General features: G+C 46.0%; 1 gene segment (V, D, J or C); it reads right to left on the reverse strand.

Moving 5' to 3' along the window:
* Positions 1 to 19273, reverse strand: part of LOC128053828 (T cell receptor delta constant-like) — a 507065-nt gene that overhangs the window by 122648 nt on the left and 365144 nt on the right. Inside the window, 1 exon segment of the C gene segment in view lies at positions 14420 to 14439. Within this exon segment, the coding sequence occupies positions 14420 to 14439 (20 nt within the window).

Here is a 19273-nt window from a genome sequence, read left to right on the forward strand (position 1 = left end):
TGGTGCACAGACTCTCTCTAGTTGTGGCACCTGGGTTTAGTTGCCCATGTGGAATCTTAGTTCTCTGATCAGGGATCGAAACTGCATCCTCTGCATTGCAAGGTGGGTTCTTAAACACTGGGCTATTGGGGAAGTCTCTAGATTTCTTATTTAAACACAGAGTTGGAGAGCCTGCCCTATTGAAATGAATAGGAGCTCTCGCATGGTGGCTTGACTTCCTCTTCCTGCGGAGCCTGCATGCTGGGTGGAGCACTGCTCCAGGCCAGCTGCGCCTGGGGGCCTCAAGCATCCAGGCTACGTGCCTTCAGAGAGTTCCTCCAGTATTTGATCTACACAGTTGTGCACTGTTACCACTCACAGTGTCTGTGTCTGTGCATGTGTGAGTTGCAAAAAACACAGACCCTGAGGGATTCTGCATTCCTGAAGAATTCCAAAATCATTTGATGGCAGTGGTGGTAGGGGGAGAGGGAGTTAGGAGTTGTTCTTTCCAGAGTCTTTTGGTTCAGAGGTGGCATGCCCCAGCAGTCTGTTTAGAGAGAAAGTTTGCAAAATTCTTCTGGGAAATAAGGTAGAAATGGTCAAGCTTATCCCCAGCAGTTCAAGACTTGGGGCTTGGGGGCCTTAGGATTAAAAGGAGAGAAAATATGGTGAAAGGAGAAAGCCTGCCATCCCTGTCCTCACCCTTCCATTTTATTCCGATCATGGTGGGATGTCCAAGGAATGTAGGAGCATTGATGTCTGCTCTCCAAGAGTCAGTTATTTGGTGTTTTAGGGTGCTTTATTATCTACTCTTTAGAAAATCTTGTTAGCAGATAGATGAGGGTTGGATAAAGCATTTCTGAGGGCAAAGTTATCGCCAGTCTTGGGCACTATTGCATTCCAATGCAGCACAGTGCAGGATACACACTGCTCATTCATTGCACATTTCACTCACTTATTCATTCAACACATGTACTGCATGCCCATTTTGTGCCAGATTTATTCCAAGTGCTAGAGGTAACACAATGAGCAAAACAGGCAAAATCCCTGTGTTCCAGCGGAGAGCTAACAACAAATAAATAAGCAAGTAAAATATACAGCGCATCGAATAGTAATAAATGCTATGGAGAAAAATTAGGCAGAGAGGAGAGACGGTATTTGCCAGAGGAAGAATGAAGGACTCTGACCCCCAAATATTAGAGATGTTGTTACCCCATGATTTCAATTTATACTCAGAGGCAAGATGTTGAATTGAGAAGTAGGAAAGCAGCCTTGATTCCAGCGTTTCTTCACCTTGTTGATATGGAGAGTTTATTAGTTAGCACTTTCTGTCTGAGGTGCTGCAGGGGGCTAAGACCCTACCTAGAGCGAAGTTTGGTTTGAACTCAGTTCTCTTCTTTGCATGGTGGCTCCCTCACCTTAATTCACTGCAGTGCTTTCTGGTGTCAGTTTGCTCATTTTGAATGCAGGGAGTTGTGGATGATAGATCTTGAGCCCTTTTGCTGCTTCTATGTAAGTGACAATAAGTCAGTGAAAATGGAAGAGACGAACTCAGACACTCTGTCTCAGGGTGCAGATGTACATGGATGATAAAGTTAACAAGTCTATTGATCCGCCAGGGACCCACAGAATTTCTCTAGCTCTCATCACATCGGCCCCAGACTGCTGTAGCTGCCATACCAGGCAGTCTTTTTGAAGGCAAGGAGAAGGCAGTGAATGCATCAGCACCTGAGAGACTCTCAGTTCAGTTCAGCTGCTCAGTCGTGTCTGACTCTTTGTGACCCCATGGACTGCAGCACTCCAGGCCTCCCTGTCCACCACCAACTCCCGGAGCTTGCTCAAACTCATGTCCATAGAGTCGGTGATACCATCCAACCATCTCATCCTCTGTCATCCCCTTCTCCTCCTGCCTTCAGTCTTTCCCAGCATCAGGGTCTCTCCCAGTGAGTCAGTTTTTCATATCAGGTGGCCAAAGTATTGGAGGTTCAGCTTCAGCATCAGTCCTTCCAACGAATGTTCAGGACTGATTTCTTTTAGGATTGACTGGCTTGATCTCCTTGCAGTTCAAAGGACTCTCGAGAGTCTTTTCCAACACCACAATTCAAAAGCATCAATTCTTCGGCTCTCAGTTCTCAGGGAATTTGACTCTCAGGGAATTCAATAAGACATTGCCGCTGCTAGGCATCAGAAAGGAGGAATATGTGGGTCTGTTTTCCATGCTGTGGCCTGGGAAACAAGCTGTTGACCTAGGGGGTGGGCTCAGGAGTGAAAGTGCGAAGGGGCTGGGTAGCAGCTGTCCTCCTTCAGTCACGGGAGTGAGGCATTTCGTGAGAACAACCTGGAATTGCAACTGGTTTTCAAGCAAGGGAGGGAAAAGTGGAGGAGGAAGGAGTCAGGAGGAGGAAGGAGAAGAAGCCCACTTCCATGCCCTCTCCCCAGGACTGGCCAACGAGTCAAGGACAACCTCTACATCACACAGATGACTAGACTTCACGCACTTGTTCCCAGTTGTTCTCTAATTCAGATTGTATTATAGGTGATGGATTTCTTTAGTGTATCCCATGGCTCCTCGCCTAGTGCCTGGGCCACTTGCCTTTACTCGGACCCAGATCCCTGCTCTGCTTCGGGAAACTTAGGTAAGCTACCCAGTCTCTCTGAGGATCAGTAGCTCCATCTGTGACACAGAGCTGACAATAAAGACCTGTGGGGCTGTTATAAGGATTAACTGAGTTCACACTTGAAAGTGGTTGCATCTTGGCACTCCATAATTTAGTTTATTTCTTCTCAGTTATTCCACTTTATTATTCCACTTTCTTATGTTAGTCGCTCAGTCATGTCCAACTCTTTGTGACCCCATGAACTATATCCCATCAGGCTCCTCTGTCCATGGAATTCTCCAGGCAAGAATACTGGAGTGTGCCATTCCCTTCTCCAAGGGATCTTCCTGACCCAGGGATCGAATCCAGGTCTCCCGCACTGCAGGCAGAGTCTTTGCTGTCTGAGTCACCAGGGAAGCCTTTTTTCTTATGTTAAGTAAATTTATGGAATAACTACTAATGTGCAATGCAATTTACTTCCTATTATTTGTTTTTTGTAACACTGTGAAGATGGAACTCATAATTTCTGAAAATGTGACTTTCCTTATTAGGTTTCAAAGATGAAGAGGTACAGATGATTTTAGAAGACAGAGAAGCTTGTGTCAGGATCACAAAACCTCAGAGTTAGAAAACATTGAGAAGTCATCTGGGACCCCTGCTGCGTTGTCCTAGTTTCTTGACAGATGGTCACGAAGCATTGGTTGGAACGGGTCTGGTGGCGAGGGCACAGCCCTGTTGTTCCTTATTTCTGACACGTCCTGGGGACGGCCTCCTCCAAGGACTACCTCCTCCCAGCCTCCTGAATCACGTACTGTGTCCTCCAGCTCCAGAGCCTGAAATTGTCACACTTCCTTACTGCCAGGAGTATCCTGAGCAAGTGTTTTAGCTTTTCTGTGCCTAGTGTCCTCATTGGTAAAATGGGGATAATAATAGAAAATGCATCGTAGGATTGTTGAGAGAATTAACTCACATAACTCATGTAAAGTGTTCAGAACACTATAGAAAGCACACGATAGATATTAATCATTATCACAGAGAACACACAGTTCTACAAATTTGTACAAATATTTTCTCTCCTCCTTCTCATCAAACACATTCTTCCAGTCTCTTTCAGAAGGACCCACTGGTTCTCTTGATAGAAATATATCTTGCAGGTCTTATAAAACCATTGCTCCAAAACTTTGACAATATCTACATAACTAGCTTCCAAATGTCATCCCTATATATGTAAATATATAATATATGTATATATATATGTATGTGTGTGTGTGTGCTCAGTCACTCAGTTGTGTCCTACTCTTTGCGATCCCATGGACTGCAGCCTGCCAGGCTCCTCTGTCCATGGGATTCTCTAGGCAAGAGTACTGGAGTGGATTGCCAAGTCCTCCCAGGGGATCGTCCCAACCCAGGGATCGAACCTATGTTGCTTATGTTTCCTGCATTGGCAGGCAGGTTCTTTACCACTAGTGCTGCCTATATATATACATGTATATAGTCAGGCAGAATCACGGGAGATGGAACGATTGGGAGGACCCTTGGAAAACTGAAGGTCCATGACTGGAACCAATTGTGTGTCTATCTGGCAAACATTTGTCAGCCTCTATGTTCTATGAATGGCAGGACTTCTGATTAGAAGGGTTAACTGTAGAAAGTTTTCCTTAGACATTGCTTGAAGTGGCCCACTGAGGCCGTAAGAATTTTTGTTTTAAATTAAAAAATATTTTTAAAACTCCATCAAGGTACACTTGATGTGCAATAAACTGCATATATTTACAATGCACAAGTTGATGAATTCAGATGTACTCATACATCCATGAGACCACCACTATAATCTAGTTACTCAGCATACCCATCATCACCAACATTCCAATAAGGTATTCAGTAACGTGAATGGTAGATTTTCTAGACAAGGCCAGAAGGAAGGCCATCAGTTCAGCCTCAGAATAGGCTGTCAGTCATCTAAATCTTGAAAAGTACACTGTTTAAGATAAAAGTGGAATTTAAATTGAGCTGCTCAAAGAATGATAAAGAAATGTCAGTGGAAAAAATTTGTTTAATGTTTTGTTTCTAGCACATATAGAAGTAAAGGAGTAGAGATGGAAAGGAGAGCAAAAGTCCAAAATAGTACAGAAAACGAGAGATCTGATCTTACCCTCCATGTTGGGATGACGACAGGCCGTGTGTCTCATTGATGCCAAAGGAATGAAGGAGTCTTTCCACCCTCCCAGCCCTCCTCCACGAGAACAGCTAGATTCCTGGTGTATGTGGTTGGGGAGAAACTGGAGCTTGCCATAGTCATATTCTGGGAAGTTTCTCTTTGCATCATATCCTAAGTACTTCAGGCTGTGTGGCCAAATCTTTTACGAAGCTCCAAGAAAACTGTTAGGGATGTACAGTAAGCGCTACAATTTCTGACTCTTGTTCTGTCTCTCCTCTCCTGCTCCATACTGGGCCACACCCCGCTAGGGATTGCCTGTCTAAGCACCACGGGAGCTCAAGGGCAGGATATGAGCCACTGAACCTGAAGGAAAGGCATGGATGTCAGCCTTCTCTGGCCTCCGTTTGTTAAACTATTTCTTCAAGAGAAAGTCATGATCTTGTTGAAGATGCTGTTGCACTTAGATCTCTGTGTCTTTTGAGTTGCTTAGAAGTGAGTCTGCAGCAGGGTGGTAATCACTGGCACAGTAGTAAAATCCTTCATCTCTCTCTGATGCCTTCAGGATCTCCAGCATAGCCTGGTTGGTTGAATTATCAATTTTACCTCGGAAGTTGTCCTCAAACCCAGGGCCATATACACCCTCTTCTCTGTATATGAAAGTCATTGTGTTACCTGGGGTCTTCCTGTACCAGAAAATATAGTGTTTACTGATGAACATTGCTCCTTTCATGGAGCAGCTGAGGGTGACAGATTTCCCCACAGGCACAGTCTTTTCTTGGTTTTGAGGCACCAACACGACAGCTGACATGACTCCTAGAGAAAAGACACAAGATAGGCTCAGTGAAGACTGGGCTAAAATCATTGAGAAAGGGGTGCTATGCTTGAGGGCCTGGCCCTGGCAGCCTTGATGCCTCACTGAGTCTTGCTCAGTTAAGTTTCCACGATCTGCCTTACCTGCCCAGAAGAGGGTGAGGTGGATGAAGGAGCAGACCCTCTGCATGGCTCGCCTGGGGACAGCTCTGCCTCCCGACTGGTCCTTGCCTGGTCCCTCCTCTGAGTCAACACCTCTGTGACATGTTTCTGCCTGAGGAAACCAACCTCTGGCAGCTGTTCTGTTACGTAAGAGAGATTTTGCCAATCACAGAAAGCATGTGGAGCCTGCTGCCTGTTAATGAGATGACAATGCCCTTCAATGCTACCCACCCTGGAAGTTACATTGGATATTGTCGCTCCATTTTCATGTTAGAGGTGTATGTTGTGCGCTCTGTGGTACTGCTAAGAGTTAATAGCAAGAAGAATTATTGACATTTACAGCCATAATCATAAGAACCATCAAATAAGGAGGTTGATAGTATGTTCACAAGGACTGTGGGTGTTGTAATGATTGTTGTGTTTACTGCCAACTCCCTCCAGGCAAAGTTGGATAAGGGTGACTCACCCAAGTATAAAAGAGAAATCCAATGTAAAAAACTTAGAAACCACCACTACCTCCCTGTTTATGACGGCTAAATTTAGATGTACTTCAAAAGAGAGGTGTATTTGAATTTTTGGGACCTGCACTTTGGGTTTCAAGGTTAATAATCTATGAGATATTGAAATTAAACAGGAAAATTAGTAATGGAAACTAGAAAGTGCAGCTGAAGCTGGGAAGAGGACCACTTGGTCTACAAAGAGGTGTCCAGTATCTGAGGATGGGTGCAGGTGAAGCAAGACCCGCATGAGCTTTCTTGTTTCCCCCAGTGTAACTGGGACCAGACTGGCCTGAGGATTCAGGTGGAAGCAAGCTCAAATTGGAGAAGGCAATGGCACCCCACTCCAGTACTCTTGCCTGGAGAATCCCATGGATGGACGAGCCTGGTAGGCTGCAGTCCATGGGGTCGCTAAGAGTCGGACATGACTGAACGACTTCCCTTTCACTTTTCACTTTCATGCATTGGAGAAGGAAATGGCAACCCACTCCAGTGTTCTTGCCTGGAGAATCCCAGGGACGGGGGAGCCTGGTGGGCTGCCCTCTATGGGGTCACACAGAGTCGGACACAACTGAAGCTCAAATTTGCTTGACCTCGTGGTAGTTGCTCTTCTTCCTCTTGTCATCTCAGTTATCCAACAGCCCCTCTCACCCAGCATTTCTAGAGGACCATGAGCAAGTACTCAAGGTGGTCATGTTTTCTGACACTACAAACTGCAATATCTGTACCCATAGGATGTGTACGTGTTCTCTACTGTTTGTTGCCATGGGCAACTTTCTGGGTTTACATATCTGATCTTTTTATATCAGGTTGCTTGGCTCTTGGCACATCCTATAAATCTAGTCATTTTTACTATGCGCCAGACCTTGAGGATTCAGTGATGAACAACAGATATGGTCTCTTTTCTCAAGGGAGTTTAGTTTCTAGCATGAGCGCCAGTCACTGCTTACTGATTTGCATAATGAATTTCTCCAGTGCTGCAGACTGACAAGGACCTTGCAGGTGCAGGGTTTTGAGAGCATATTACAGGGGCCAGAGTCTGGTCAGGAGGTCAGGGAAGGCTTTCTTAAAGAAGTGACTTTGCAGTTGAGACTCAAAAGCAGAAGTTACCCAGGAGTGCTGGATAGTGTCTGTTTGTCCCTCCAGATCACTCTATTTCCTCCCCTAGGACAGGGCCCCCAACCTGCAGGCTGCAGACCAGTACCTCCTGTCAGATCAGCTGCAGCATTAGATTATAAATAAAGGGCACAATAAATATAATGTGCTTGAATCATCCTGATACCATGCCCCACCTCCAGGTCCATGGAAAAACTGTCTTCCACAAAACCGGACCCTGGTGCAAAAAAGTTTGGGGACCACTGTTCTAAGAGGCTGACCTCAATGGACAACATCCACCTGGTTCCCCTGCTTGCTGACATCTTGTTCATTTTGGCCAATGGGAGGCACCATCAGGAGATTGGAAAGAAGGAGAAAGGTGAGGTGGGGTGTTTTTACTCCAGGCTACTTCCAGTGCTAGTCTCTGCTTTCCTCCACCGGAGGCTGCAGTTTTTGGTAAAGGCTCTTGTGCTTCACACTTCAGGCCTAGGGTGGCAGCTGTTTTTCTGTTGCCAAACCCAGATGTTTCACTATCATTTTCTGGGTTTCCCATAACCCAGCAGTATTAATTTCTTATGGCTGTCTTAACAAAGTACCACAAACTGGATGGCTTAAAACAGCAGGTTTATTGTCTCACAGTTCTGGGGGCTAGAAGTCTGAAATCAAGGTGTCAGCAGGGCTATGCCCACTCTGAAACCTTTAGCTGGACCCTTCCTTGCCTCTTCCTAGAAGCTGCTAGTTTGCTGGCAGTCCTGGGTGTTCTTTGGCTTGGCTGGCCTTAGCTGTCACATGGTGTTTGCTTAGCGTCTCTGTCTTTATAGGGCTTTCTTACAAATTCATCAGTCATGTTGGATTAGAGGCCCACCCTACTCCAGTCTGACCTCATCTTAACTAATTACATCAATTGCAAAGATACTATTTCCATATAAGGTCACTTTCTATGCTATTGGTGGTTAGGACTTGAACATATTTTTCTTGAGGGACACAATTCCATTTTTAACACCTGCCCACAAATGTCCTTTTCATTAGAGTCTCCCTAATCACCCTTTTGACAATGCCCTCTCTCTCCTGCTGGGACTCTGCTTGATACACCAAGTATAGGGGGCCTGTGAAGGGAAAGAACTTTCTGTAGAAGAAAGGAGGACTTATTTTTAAAAGGCCCTGAGGCAGGAGGAAGTGCTGTAGGCTTAAAGTTGCATTAATATCAAAAGAACAGTTAGCAGGACTCAAATAAGCCTATCTTCTTAGATAATTATTGTTGAATTCTCTCAAATCATTCAGGAAGTCATTCTGAAAAATTCCAAGGTAGTGCTTATGTTTATGACTGTGATTTCTATTTGCCACAGGTTAGAGGTAATTTTAAAAGTTTTATGCTAATGGACAAAGACAACCTTCTTCTGGGCCTGGTGAGGATAGAGTCTGCCTGAACAATAAATCAAAGCCAGAGGTGGAAGACAGCAGTGGGGAGGGAGCAGGTTTTGTGGGAGTTGGGGCAGTGTGTAGGGGCTTTCCCGGTGGCTGAGACTGTAAAGAATCTGCCTGAAATGCAGCTGGCCCTGGTTTGATCCCTGGGTCAGGAAGATCCCCTGGAGAAGGAAAACGGGGCAGGGTGTGGCTAGGAGACTACCTGGTCAGGAAGAGTCAGGATCTGCTACAGCAGCTTGGCCTGGGCCCATGGCAGGAGCAAGATGGAACTTAAGCACAAATAGCCTATGCTGGTTGCCTAGGTAGAAGGTAGAAAAGTGTGCCAGGGCCCCACCCTTGGATGCCCCCTTCCTCAGGCTCTGAGCAGGCTCTGTTCCTGGTGCTCAGCCATTCTTTCTGTCTCCTGCTCCGCAATTAGGTCACAACTTTCCAGTCCCTGGGGGATGCCTGGCCATTCATGTGACAGGAGAAAGCTCTCAGGAAGAACTTACGTTTCTTCACAATCTGTGAGGAATAAATGAAATTATATTTGCCAACACTTGGATCATTGCTTGGCTATTTGTTAGTTTCCTTCTTTTTTGACATTTATATGAAAACCAGCACATTTGAGACTTGGACAGTTAGTAGGAGAGACAAGACTGTGATGGGATGCTTTATCCATTCTTCCCCATAATCTCCATTGGCCCCCCATTCTTTCCATCTTTCTCAATCTTATGTGCTATGAGAACACCACCTCAAGGCACATTCCTGAGGCATCTTTCTACCAGATCACAGCCCCTCAGCCCCACCTTTTTGCCTTTGTATACAGTACTTCGGGTGGCGCAGCTGCTGCTGCTGCTGCTGCTAAGTCTCTCGTGGTAAAGAACTCACCTGCCAATGCAGGAGACCTAAGAGACGCAGTTTTGATCCCTGGGTCAGGAAGATCCCCTGGAGGAGGGCATGGCAACCCACTCCAGTATTCTTGCCTGGAGAATCCCATGGACAGAGGAGCCTGGTGGGCTACAGTCCACAGAGGCGCAAAGAGTTGGACATGACTGAAGGGACTTCGCATGCAGGCATGCGCAGTTCTTTAGGATGTATAAGTGTGGCCTCGTTCTTGCTTACTCTGGTCTTTAGTTCCTGTGTAATCCCTCCAAAACGCCTGTGGGACCCGTCAGTTCAGTTCAGTCACTCAGTCGTGTTCTGCTCTTTGCGATCCCACGGACTGCAACATGACAGGCTTCCCTGTCCACCACCAACTCCTGGAGCCTGCTCAAACTCATGTCCCTTGAGTCGGTGATGCCATCCAACCATCTCATCCTCTGTTGGCCCCTTCTCCTCCCGCCTTCAGTCTTTCCCAGCATCAGGGTCTTTTCGAATGAGTCAGTTTTTTGCATCAAGTGGCCAAAGTACTGGAGTTTCAGCTTCAGCATCAGTTCGTCCAATGAATAGTCAGGGCTGATTTCCTTTAGGATTGACTGGTTTGCTTTCCTTGCAGTCCAAGAGACTCTCAAGAGTCTTCTCCAAGACTGCAGTTGAAAAGCATCAATTCTTTGGCCCTCAGCTTTCTTTATAGTCCAACTCTCACATTCATACATGACTATTGGAAAAACCATAGCTTTGACTAGATGGACCTTTGTTGGCAAGTAATGTCTCTGCTTTTTAATACGCTGTCTAGGTTTGTCATAGCTTTTCTTCCAAGGAGCAAACATCTTTCAATTTCATGGCTGTAGTCACCATTTACAGTGATTTTGGAGCACCCCAAAATAAAGTCTGTCACTGTTTCCATTATTTCCCCATCTATTTCCACGAAGCGATTGGACTGGATGCCATGATCTTAGTTTTCTGAATATACATCAAGGCTGTATTGTCATCCTGCTTATTAAACTTATATGCAGAGTACATCATGAGAAATACTGGGCTGGATGAAGCACAAGCTGGAATCAAGATTGCTGGGAGAAATATCAATAACCTCAGATACACAGACCCCTTATGGGGAAAGCAAAGAACTAAAAAGCCTCTTGATGAAAGTGAAAGAGTAGAATGAAAAAATTTGCTTAAAACTGAACATTCAGAAAACTAAGATCATGGCATCCAGTCCCATTACTTCATGGCAAATAGATGGGGAAATAATGGAAACAGTGGAACCCACACTGGTCCTCAAAAATGCTGACTGAAATGAAATGATTTCTTCTGTTCACAGGATGTCTGACTTGAAAGTGAGTCGCTGTCTACAGCACACCGGGAGCACACAGGAACATCAGTAAAGAGAACATTCTCAAGATCATGGCCACAGGAAGGACCTCAGGCCTTGGGACTGTGGCTCTAAAGATAAGGCCATATCATTTCAGAAACATCTGCTTCCTTCAGACTTACCAGATGGAGGAAGGTTAAGAAAGGCACTACTGACCTTAATACACAAACTGTGCTTCTGGCTTTTCCATTAGTGCACAGTGGCTGGAGAGTGCTGTGGGGCTGAGGTAGCTAAGATTTCATTAAATATTTTCAGGGCCAGGGTGCTGCTTGAGGAGTCCCAAGCAAATGAACACAGATGACATAGCAACGGAGAAAGATCTGTTTATTGGCCTCACTGAAAACAGAAGGAAGAAGGAAAGATTTGAGGGTAGTAAGTCGGGACCTTTGCAAGCCTTCTCATCACATTTCAGCCTTCACTTCCCCATAACCTCAAGCAGAGAGCTGCTTTTCCTGTTCTTCAAGTTGAGTTCTTTGAATTCATACTCCATTTCTTTGAATCTGCACAGACTGCTGTGAGCAGGCAGCTGGGTAAGCCCACCCCTGCTCACATGACCCTCAGACCAAACACTATCTACATAGCAGGCTGGGCAGGGTCCTCGGGAACCCTTGTTTTCCATAGCCTCCTCTAGTCTCAAGGGGAAGTTGTTCTGTAGTGGAGAGGACACTGGATTTAGACTTGGAGAATCTGGGTTTGCACCTGACATCACCACTTACTTGCAAGTCACTTAACTTCCCTAAGCCTCAGTTTTCTAGACAGTAAAATGGGGATAATGCTGCCTCATTCAGTCTTGAAATAATATGCATGGGTACACCTTATGACTGATCTATAGGGAGACCTATCCTTAGATCATTGTGGAAGATGGAAGAGTAAGCTTTGCTGTAACCTGTGCAGAGCCAGGGGCTTCCCAGGTGGTCCTACTGGTAAAGAACCCACCTGCCAATGCAGGAGACGTAAGAGGTGCAGCCTTTATCCCTGGGCTGGGAAGATCTCCTGGAGGAGGGCATGGCAACCCACTCTAGTATTCTTGCCTGGAGAATCCCACGGACAAAAGGTCCTGGCAGACTAGAGTCCATAGGGTTGCACAGAAGTGGACACAACTGGAGTGACATAACACGCACGCACGCATGCAGAGCCAGAGGAATTGCACTGTGAGGAGGGCATCCAGTAGTAAGTCCCTCCTCTCTCACTGTAGCTTCAAGAATCTCCAGGGAGAATTGGCCTCTGCCAGTAAAGTTGTTCTGGATACTGGGGCCATAGAAGTCTCCTCGTTGGTATATAAAGTTCAGGGAACCATCTTGGGTCCTCTGACACCAGTCTATCATGAAATTATTCATTTCCCTGCCCCTGTCATTTGGCAGTGCAAAATATCACTTTCTCTAAAAGGAACAAACATCTCTTCTTGCTCCAACAAGACGTCTGACTTGATTCCTGAAAAACAAAATCAGAGGGAAAGAAGAGAGAGGAGCCCCAGCAGAGCATCGAGGGACTGAAGTATCAGAGTCGGGTGACACAGCCGCCTTCCAGTTTCGTCTTCTCGTCGTCTCTCCCGGGAGTCATTTCATCAGGGAAGTCATTTTTCCATTCACCCAACTATTGGGCAAACATCCACTGGCTTCAGTGCCAGGCTAGGCTCCTTGAGGGTGACAACATTTCGGGCTCTTCAGGGCTCACCTGGCCCAGGAAGAGGCGGCAGGTTCTGCAGTTCTGAGGCTCCAAGGCGGCTCCTACCCGAGTGGCAGGAGATGCGCTGCGTGGCTTCAGACGTGGGTTCTGAAGAGCCTGCTTCTGGGACTGTCTCCCCGCCCTTTCTTCTTCATCTCACCCTTAGTGCCTCTGCACTCGCCTGTGTGCTCTCGGGCTTGCCTGTGGACAACGAGGAAATGAGCCCGAATCAGCAGGTGTCCTGCCCCCAGAGAACAGCTTCACCAGTTTCACAGACAATCTGGGGGCTTTTGCAAATGGCAGCATCTCCCTCGTAAGTGAGGCCGATATTTTGGCAGGGCACGTGTACTGTTTAGATTCAGACAGCTTTTAATCTTCCTTCCCCCCTCGTTGCGGATGTTCCTTTTATTTTTTGTTGCAGTATATTTATTTTGGATCTTTAATTTAGGTACCCAGGGAGCTGCTTCCTAGAAAGGGAGATAGACTTTGCCAAAATGCCCATCTTCCGCAGGACCAGGGCCCATAACTGTCACACAGGATTTAATGGAAAATATGATTGCATTGGATTTAATTTCTAGTAGCAGTTAAGTGTCTCCTGTAGTACTCTGCTCATGTCAAGGGCCCTGTAAGTGTCGATGCTATACTAGAGAAAGCACAGCACAAAATAAGCATATTGGGAAGACGGAGTAAGTGGAGCGGGCAATGAAAATTAAATGAGAGAAAGCAAAGTTAAAGCATGAGAAAAGGTTTAATGGGGTATTGTAGAATTAGCTACTGAAAGGACAAAGTAGAACAAACTAAACATAAAGAGGGAATATAATAGCTTAGACAAGAGGAGTACAGAGGCAGAGGAGAACTGGAGAGGTAAGTAGCACAATCACCTCCACCTCGATGCAATGGTTCTCCATCTTGGCCTCACACTGGCATCCTCTGGGGAGTTTCAAAAAATACTGAAGCCTGGGTGCTACCCACAGAGAGTCTCATTCAATTGGTCTGGGATGAGGTCCAGGCATCAGGATGTAAAGAAAACTCCCTAGTTAATTCTGATGTGCAGCTCGGGTTGAAAACCACTGTGTTAGAGGATCATTTAGTAAAACAAAGAATAAACCTTGTAGTGCAGTGAAGGCTTATTATAGTGTTGGCCTTGGGGACAAACCAAAACCTGTGGCCAGATGTCACCTATGGCTGGGACAGACTGTCAGTCCCATCCTTTTCTCCAGGACCAAGAGAGGGCCCTCAATAACTCTCCTCTCTAGTGATGGCTCACTGCCCTCCTCCTATGAATCAGAGGGCATGAGGGCCTGTTGAGGTCAGCTTCAGCTGTCTCCTGGTTGCCCTGAACACCTACAGCAGTGCTGGGCACTAAGTAGGTGTTTAGTAAACAGTTGTTAAGCGCTTTTGTCCTTGTCCTTCTGGGTCCTTCTCTGTGGATTAAAATGGGCAAATCTGCCCTGACCGTCAAGATCTAAATTATACCCTACTTACATCCTCCTGAGAGAATGAATTAAGCCAGGAGAGTGTGCTGGCTGTGGACAGTGTATCTCTCTCTGTGTGAGGTGGAACGCAGCCTGCAGCACACCAGCCCCATAGGGTAATGGGTTCTTGATGTATTTCATTTTGTGTTCTCTTTTTCTTCCCTTTCTTCCTCCCACTCTCCCTCCCTCTTTCCTTCCTTGATTCTGTCCTGTAATTCCCAGACTTACAACAAAGCACAGTCATCCAAGGAGACCTGCCATAAAGAGTGAAGATGTGTGCAGTGCCCTGAAGTGGCCATGTGGTTTTGGAGGGGGTGAATTACCTTCTGCTCTCCTGAAACTGCTGATTTCACAGTGAAGATTGCTGCCACAGCGAGAGCTGTGGGTAGAATGTAAATTTATTGCTGTCTCTGGAACTCCTCTTTCTTTTCCCCTGCCTGCTGGAATTACCGTGGGGGTCTGGTGGTCCTCAGGTGGAACATGGAGAGGCCAGAACAGAGCTGTTCATGCTGATAAGAGGCTAATCCTATGCCTTTGTCTATTTATAAAGTAGCAAACCCAAAACAATGGTATTTTTGTACTTCCATCCAACAATATCCAATAGAGAGGAAAAAGCTGGAAAAACCTGGATTGGGCCCAGAGGTTATTTGCTTTACAGGCTTGGAATAGAAGCTCCTCCCCCTCTGTAATATTTCTCTGCACATAAGAAAAAGCATCCCAACTCTCCTCCCCTAAAAGGGAGAAAAATATTTTGCTCAAGGTTCTTATTTGGCAGTAGAACTGGGGAATAGGTCAGAGAGAGGGAGAAGATAAATTTTTTTTCTCCTTTGGAGATGAGAGCTTATGAGTAGAATGTCTGTGTTTTCATGCCTTTAAGGAGCTCAAATTCTGTAACTTGGGCACCATGTAGAATTAAGATCTTATACATCTTACATCCTCTAACCTGCCAAGGTGCCCAAGGCAGAGGGCGGTGACAGTACTGGGCTCTCCCAGAACCCCAGGGAAATCCCCTGCCTTACCTTCCACAGGGAAGCAAACCAAACCCTTTATCCTCCAATCAAAGGGAGAGGAAATAGCTGAGGCCTCCCCTGAGGGTGAACGCTTCCCACCCTACCTCAAGCAAGAGACACTGAGATGCCCCTTTCCTTTGGGTTGGAACTGTGCTGCCAGAGGAGGTGAAATGCCAAGATGGAGAGGCCTCACTTTCTCTTCCTTGGGAGAAGGGTGTGGTGGCCCAACTGCCAGAACAGCCTGTGGCTCCCACAGCCACCAGCAAGCACTTGTGTCATCCATGCTTTTTCTGGTTGGCCTTCTAGCCCAAACATAGCTCCAGGGTATCTCCTGCCTCTTGGGCTCTGAACTAACGCATCTTTTGCTTAGTTTTATCACAGGTTGGATGGGAAAAAGGAATGAGACTGAAAGAACGCTAAAACATGCAGTCAGCTCTTAAGATATAGAGCTGAGGAAACAATGGAAGAAAAACCTGGACACACTCTAGGGTGCTTTGGGGAAGGTAGCTGGGTAGATTTAAAAACAAGTGGCCAGGAGGTAGCTCTGAGGGCTGGGAAAAGACTCTGAAACCAGTGAAGTGGGAAAGTTAGTATGTGAGTGGATGTTGGTCTGACAGCAGCTTGGGTTACCACAAAGCTTGTCATGTCTCAGGAAGGGCACCCACTCTGCATTTGCTTCTGCCTGTTGCCATACCCTCTGTAACTCTAACATCCTCGTTGGTTATGTGGGGTTTGTGACGAGTCTGTGGTAGAAAGTGGGCATGGGTATAGGGCCAAGGACTGGGGTAATGTTATCCATATATCATATTCGCCATGGCCAGGGACACAATAGTTACAAGTGGTTGTTTAATGATGACCACAGTGCCGCTGTGTTCAAATCTAGTTTAGAATGCAGGTGCTGTTATATTAATCATGGAAGTGACAAGTTAAAGGGCTGTTAACACTGAGCTGCATAATGAACACTTGGTATGAGTGAATGAAAAGAATACTGAATAGAAATACAAGCTACCCAAGTTGGCAGGGCTTTAACTGCCAAGGAGTCTGAGAGTTTGCACATGTGTGTGGCTGAGAAGTGACTGTGGACTGGGACGTTACCAAAGGAGAGTGAAGGAAGAGCCATGGGCAGTGAGACAGCCCCGCGTGAGGAAGAACCTCAGCACCCATCAGATGGAAGCAGCGCTGTGAGTGAAATCGCGGTCCGTACAGAGCACTCAGCATCAATCTAAACCGACCTCAGTGTCCAGGCTGCAGTGAGAAATCAGGGATGCAGGAAACAAAAGATGCAGAGGGAAGGGCACGTGCCAAGAAGATGCGCTGGGAGAGCACAGGGAAAGGGGATTTTTTTTTGCAAGACTCCACTGACAGACAGTCGTCTGTCTCTGTCAGAAGACCTTATTTTTAGACATGCCAGCTCAAGTTCCAGATTGGTGACCCAGAGACTGCGGTGTGCTAGGAGGAGAACTGTTGCCTCTACTCACAATCTGCTGTGTTTGTGTTGACTTACAACGTGGCTGGGGACTCAGCTGGACAGCATACTAAATGCCGGTTGAATTCCTAAAACCACTGTCGGCCCAGAGAACCCTTTGTTAATACATATTACAGCACAATCTGTGTTTATTCAGGGAAGTGTGATAGGGAAAGGAAACTAGCAAGAAAAGAAAATAGAGTTTAAAATGCCACGGTAGTTGAAAAATATTTATTTTTATGAAAGAAAGGTAATCCAGACGATTTTCCTCTCATTTTGAAAGACTAAACCCTAAAGCTTCAAGCATGTGGAGGCCAAGGACAAATTTTTTCAGGGCAACCACAATTAGTAAAAGCAGCTTCGGTGTACACATACCAAGGGGCTATGGGGTCATGTCTACATTATAATCAGGGCCTCTCTGTATGGTCATCATGACCCCGACCTACTTTAGCAGATCATCAAGTACACACAGGCTCTTGGATTTTCTCTGGACAATCCTTAGCTTCCATCAGTCCTCTTTTCTTCTAAAGCTATATGAGACGAGCTGATTTTGCTGGGTGGAAGAGGCCTTGGGAAGAGCTTGGAAAAGAACAGGATCAAAATTCAGATGAAGGAGCAGAGGTGCAGTCGCCACAAGCTATTCGAGCAGCTGGCGAAGCATCTTCCTGGAATCCAGGGGGTCTGCCTCTTTTGTCCTCCTCTTTGGTTCTGAATCTAAATCAAGGAATCAGCATTATGTGGTTGAACCCTTGCTCTAGTTGGGTGGGAGAGTTTTAGGCAAACCCTTGTCATTTTCTTTTATCTTTTCATTTCAAAGGAGGGAGCAGATACAAATGGGCACTGACATACCAGCCTTGCCAGATGGGCTGTGGCATGTAGGCAATTTATTAATATAAAACCTTTGTGGCAGCTCCAGTGACCACAAGGGATGATATTGGCTCCATTTAGCATTTTTAAATTTAAGTATTCACCTCATGTCAAAGTATGTAGCTGTGTTCTCTCATCTGAGGTTGTTCATTTGGAAATACAGAAGGATGAGGCATTATTTCTTTAAATAAAATATTCCCTTTTATTACTGGCTGTGTGTCAGAGATCCCTAAAGCAGAAATTCAGCTTACACATTAAATTCAATAATCATATATTAAACACTTACTATGCAACACCCTGTAGAAACTGGAGATGAAACAGACTAAGAATTCCTACCCTCAAGGGGTTTATAAATTAGGAGGAGCATAAAGGAAGTTTCTAAACAATCATGGAAAAAGAGAGAAAACATGAAATGACTCAAGAGAGTTAGGTGCAGAGAAAAAAAATAAATTAAAAAAAAAAAGAGAGGTGTAAGTGCTAAGGTGGTTCAACTGGGGGGAGATCTTATCCTCAGAGGGGAGTTTTGCATTGGAGATATTAATTTGGGAGTCTTGACCACGTCCGTGGAATTCAACTCTGTGAGCATGAATGAGATCACCTAGGGGAAGATACAGAAAGGAAGAGGGACCTAGACAAGGGCACTTGGTGCTCCGTGTTCAGAAGTTGGGTAAAAGAAGAGTCAGCAAGGGCACTGAGAAGGAGGAGCCAGTGATGTAGAGGAAAATCAGCAAAGTACAACATCTCAGAAGCTAAGCATGGAAAGCACTGCAGCTCGAGGATAGAGACGCAGACAGAGAGAATGGACTTATGGATATGGGGAGGGAAGGGGAGGGTGTGATGAGCTGAGAGAGTAGTACAGACATATATACACTGCCATGTGTGAAATAGCTAGTGGAAAGCTACTCTATAAGACAGGGAGCTCAGTTCAGTGCTCTGTGATGACCTAGATGAGGGACAGGGGTGGTGGTGGGAGGGAGGTCCAAGAGGGAGGGGATATATGTATGGTTGACTTACTTCTTTGTACAGCGGAAACTAACACAACATTGTAAAGCAATTATATTCCAATAAAAACAAAAAAGGAAAAATGGATGGCCGGTGGTAAAGTACATAGATGAGAGGTTGTATAGTTGTTGGCTATTTATTCCTGACTTCCCTGGTGGCTCAGATGGTGAAGCGTCTGCCTACAATACGGCAGACCTGGGTTCAGTCCCTGGGTCGGGAAGACCTTCTGGAGAAGGAAATGGCAACCCACTCCAGTACTCTAGCCTGGAAAATCCCACGGATCTGCTTTATGTCTGTCTCCTCTTATCTAAAGGAGGGCAAGGCCCCTGTCTAGCTCAAACATGTACTCAAACTTGTCTGGACTGGCATTCGGCACAGAAAGGACTCAAGATATACTTGATGCATAAAGGAAGAATTAAAGCCGGCCCAAGGTGTGTGTGCTTAGGCAGGCAAAAAAATAGTATCTGAATAGCATCTTCATGTTCCTAACATGGAGTAAGATTTTAGCAAGAATGCAGGCCTCCTTTTGGAGGCCTGTACAGACCCACGACTGAAGCGACTTAGCAGCAGCAGCAGTAGCAGCAGCACAGACCCACTGGCTTCAGGCATAACCCCTCTCATCAGCACTAGTCCTTCAATCTGGATGCCCAGGAATAAGAAAACAGTAAGAATCCACTGGGAGACTCTCTTAATCCTTGAGAGCAGTGTTAGCCACTAGCCTTTCCCTTCTCCAGGTGATCTTCCCAACCCAGGGATCAAACCCAGGTCTCCCGCATTGCAGGCGGATTCTTTACCAGCTGAACCACAAGGGAAGCCCAAGAATACTGGAGTGG

The sequence above is a fragment of the Budorcas taxicolor genome, chromosome 10 (genome assembly GCF_023091745.1).
Source record: "Budorcas taxicolor isolate Tak-1 chromosome 10, Takin1.1, whole genome shotgun sequence".
In the NCBI taxonomy this organism is placed as follows: domain Eukaryota; kingdom Metazoa; phylum Chordata; class Mammalia; order Artiodactyla; family Bovidae; genus Budorcas; species Budorcas taxicolor.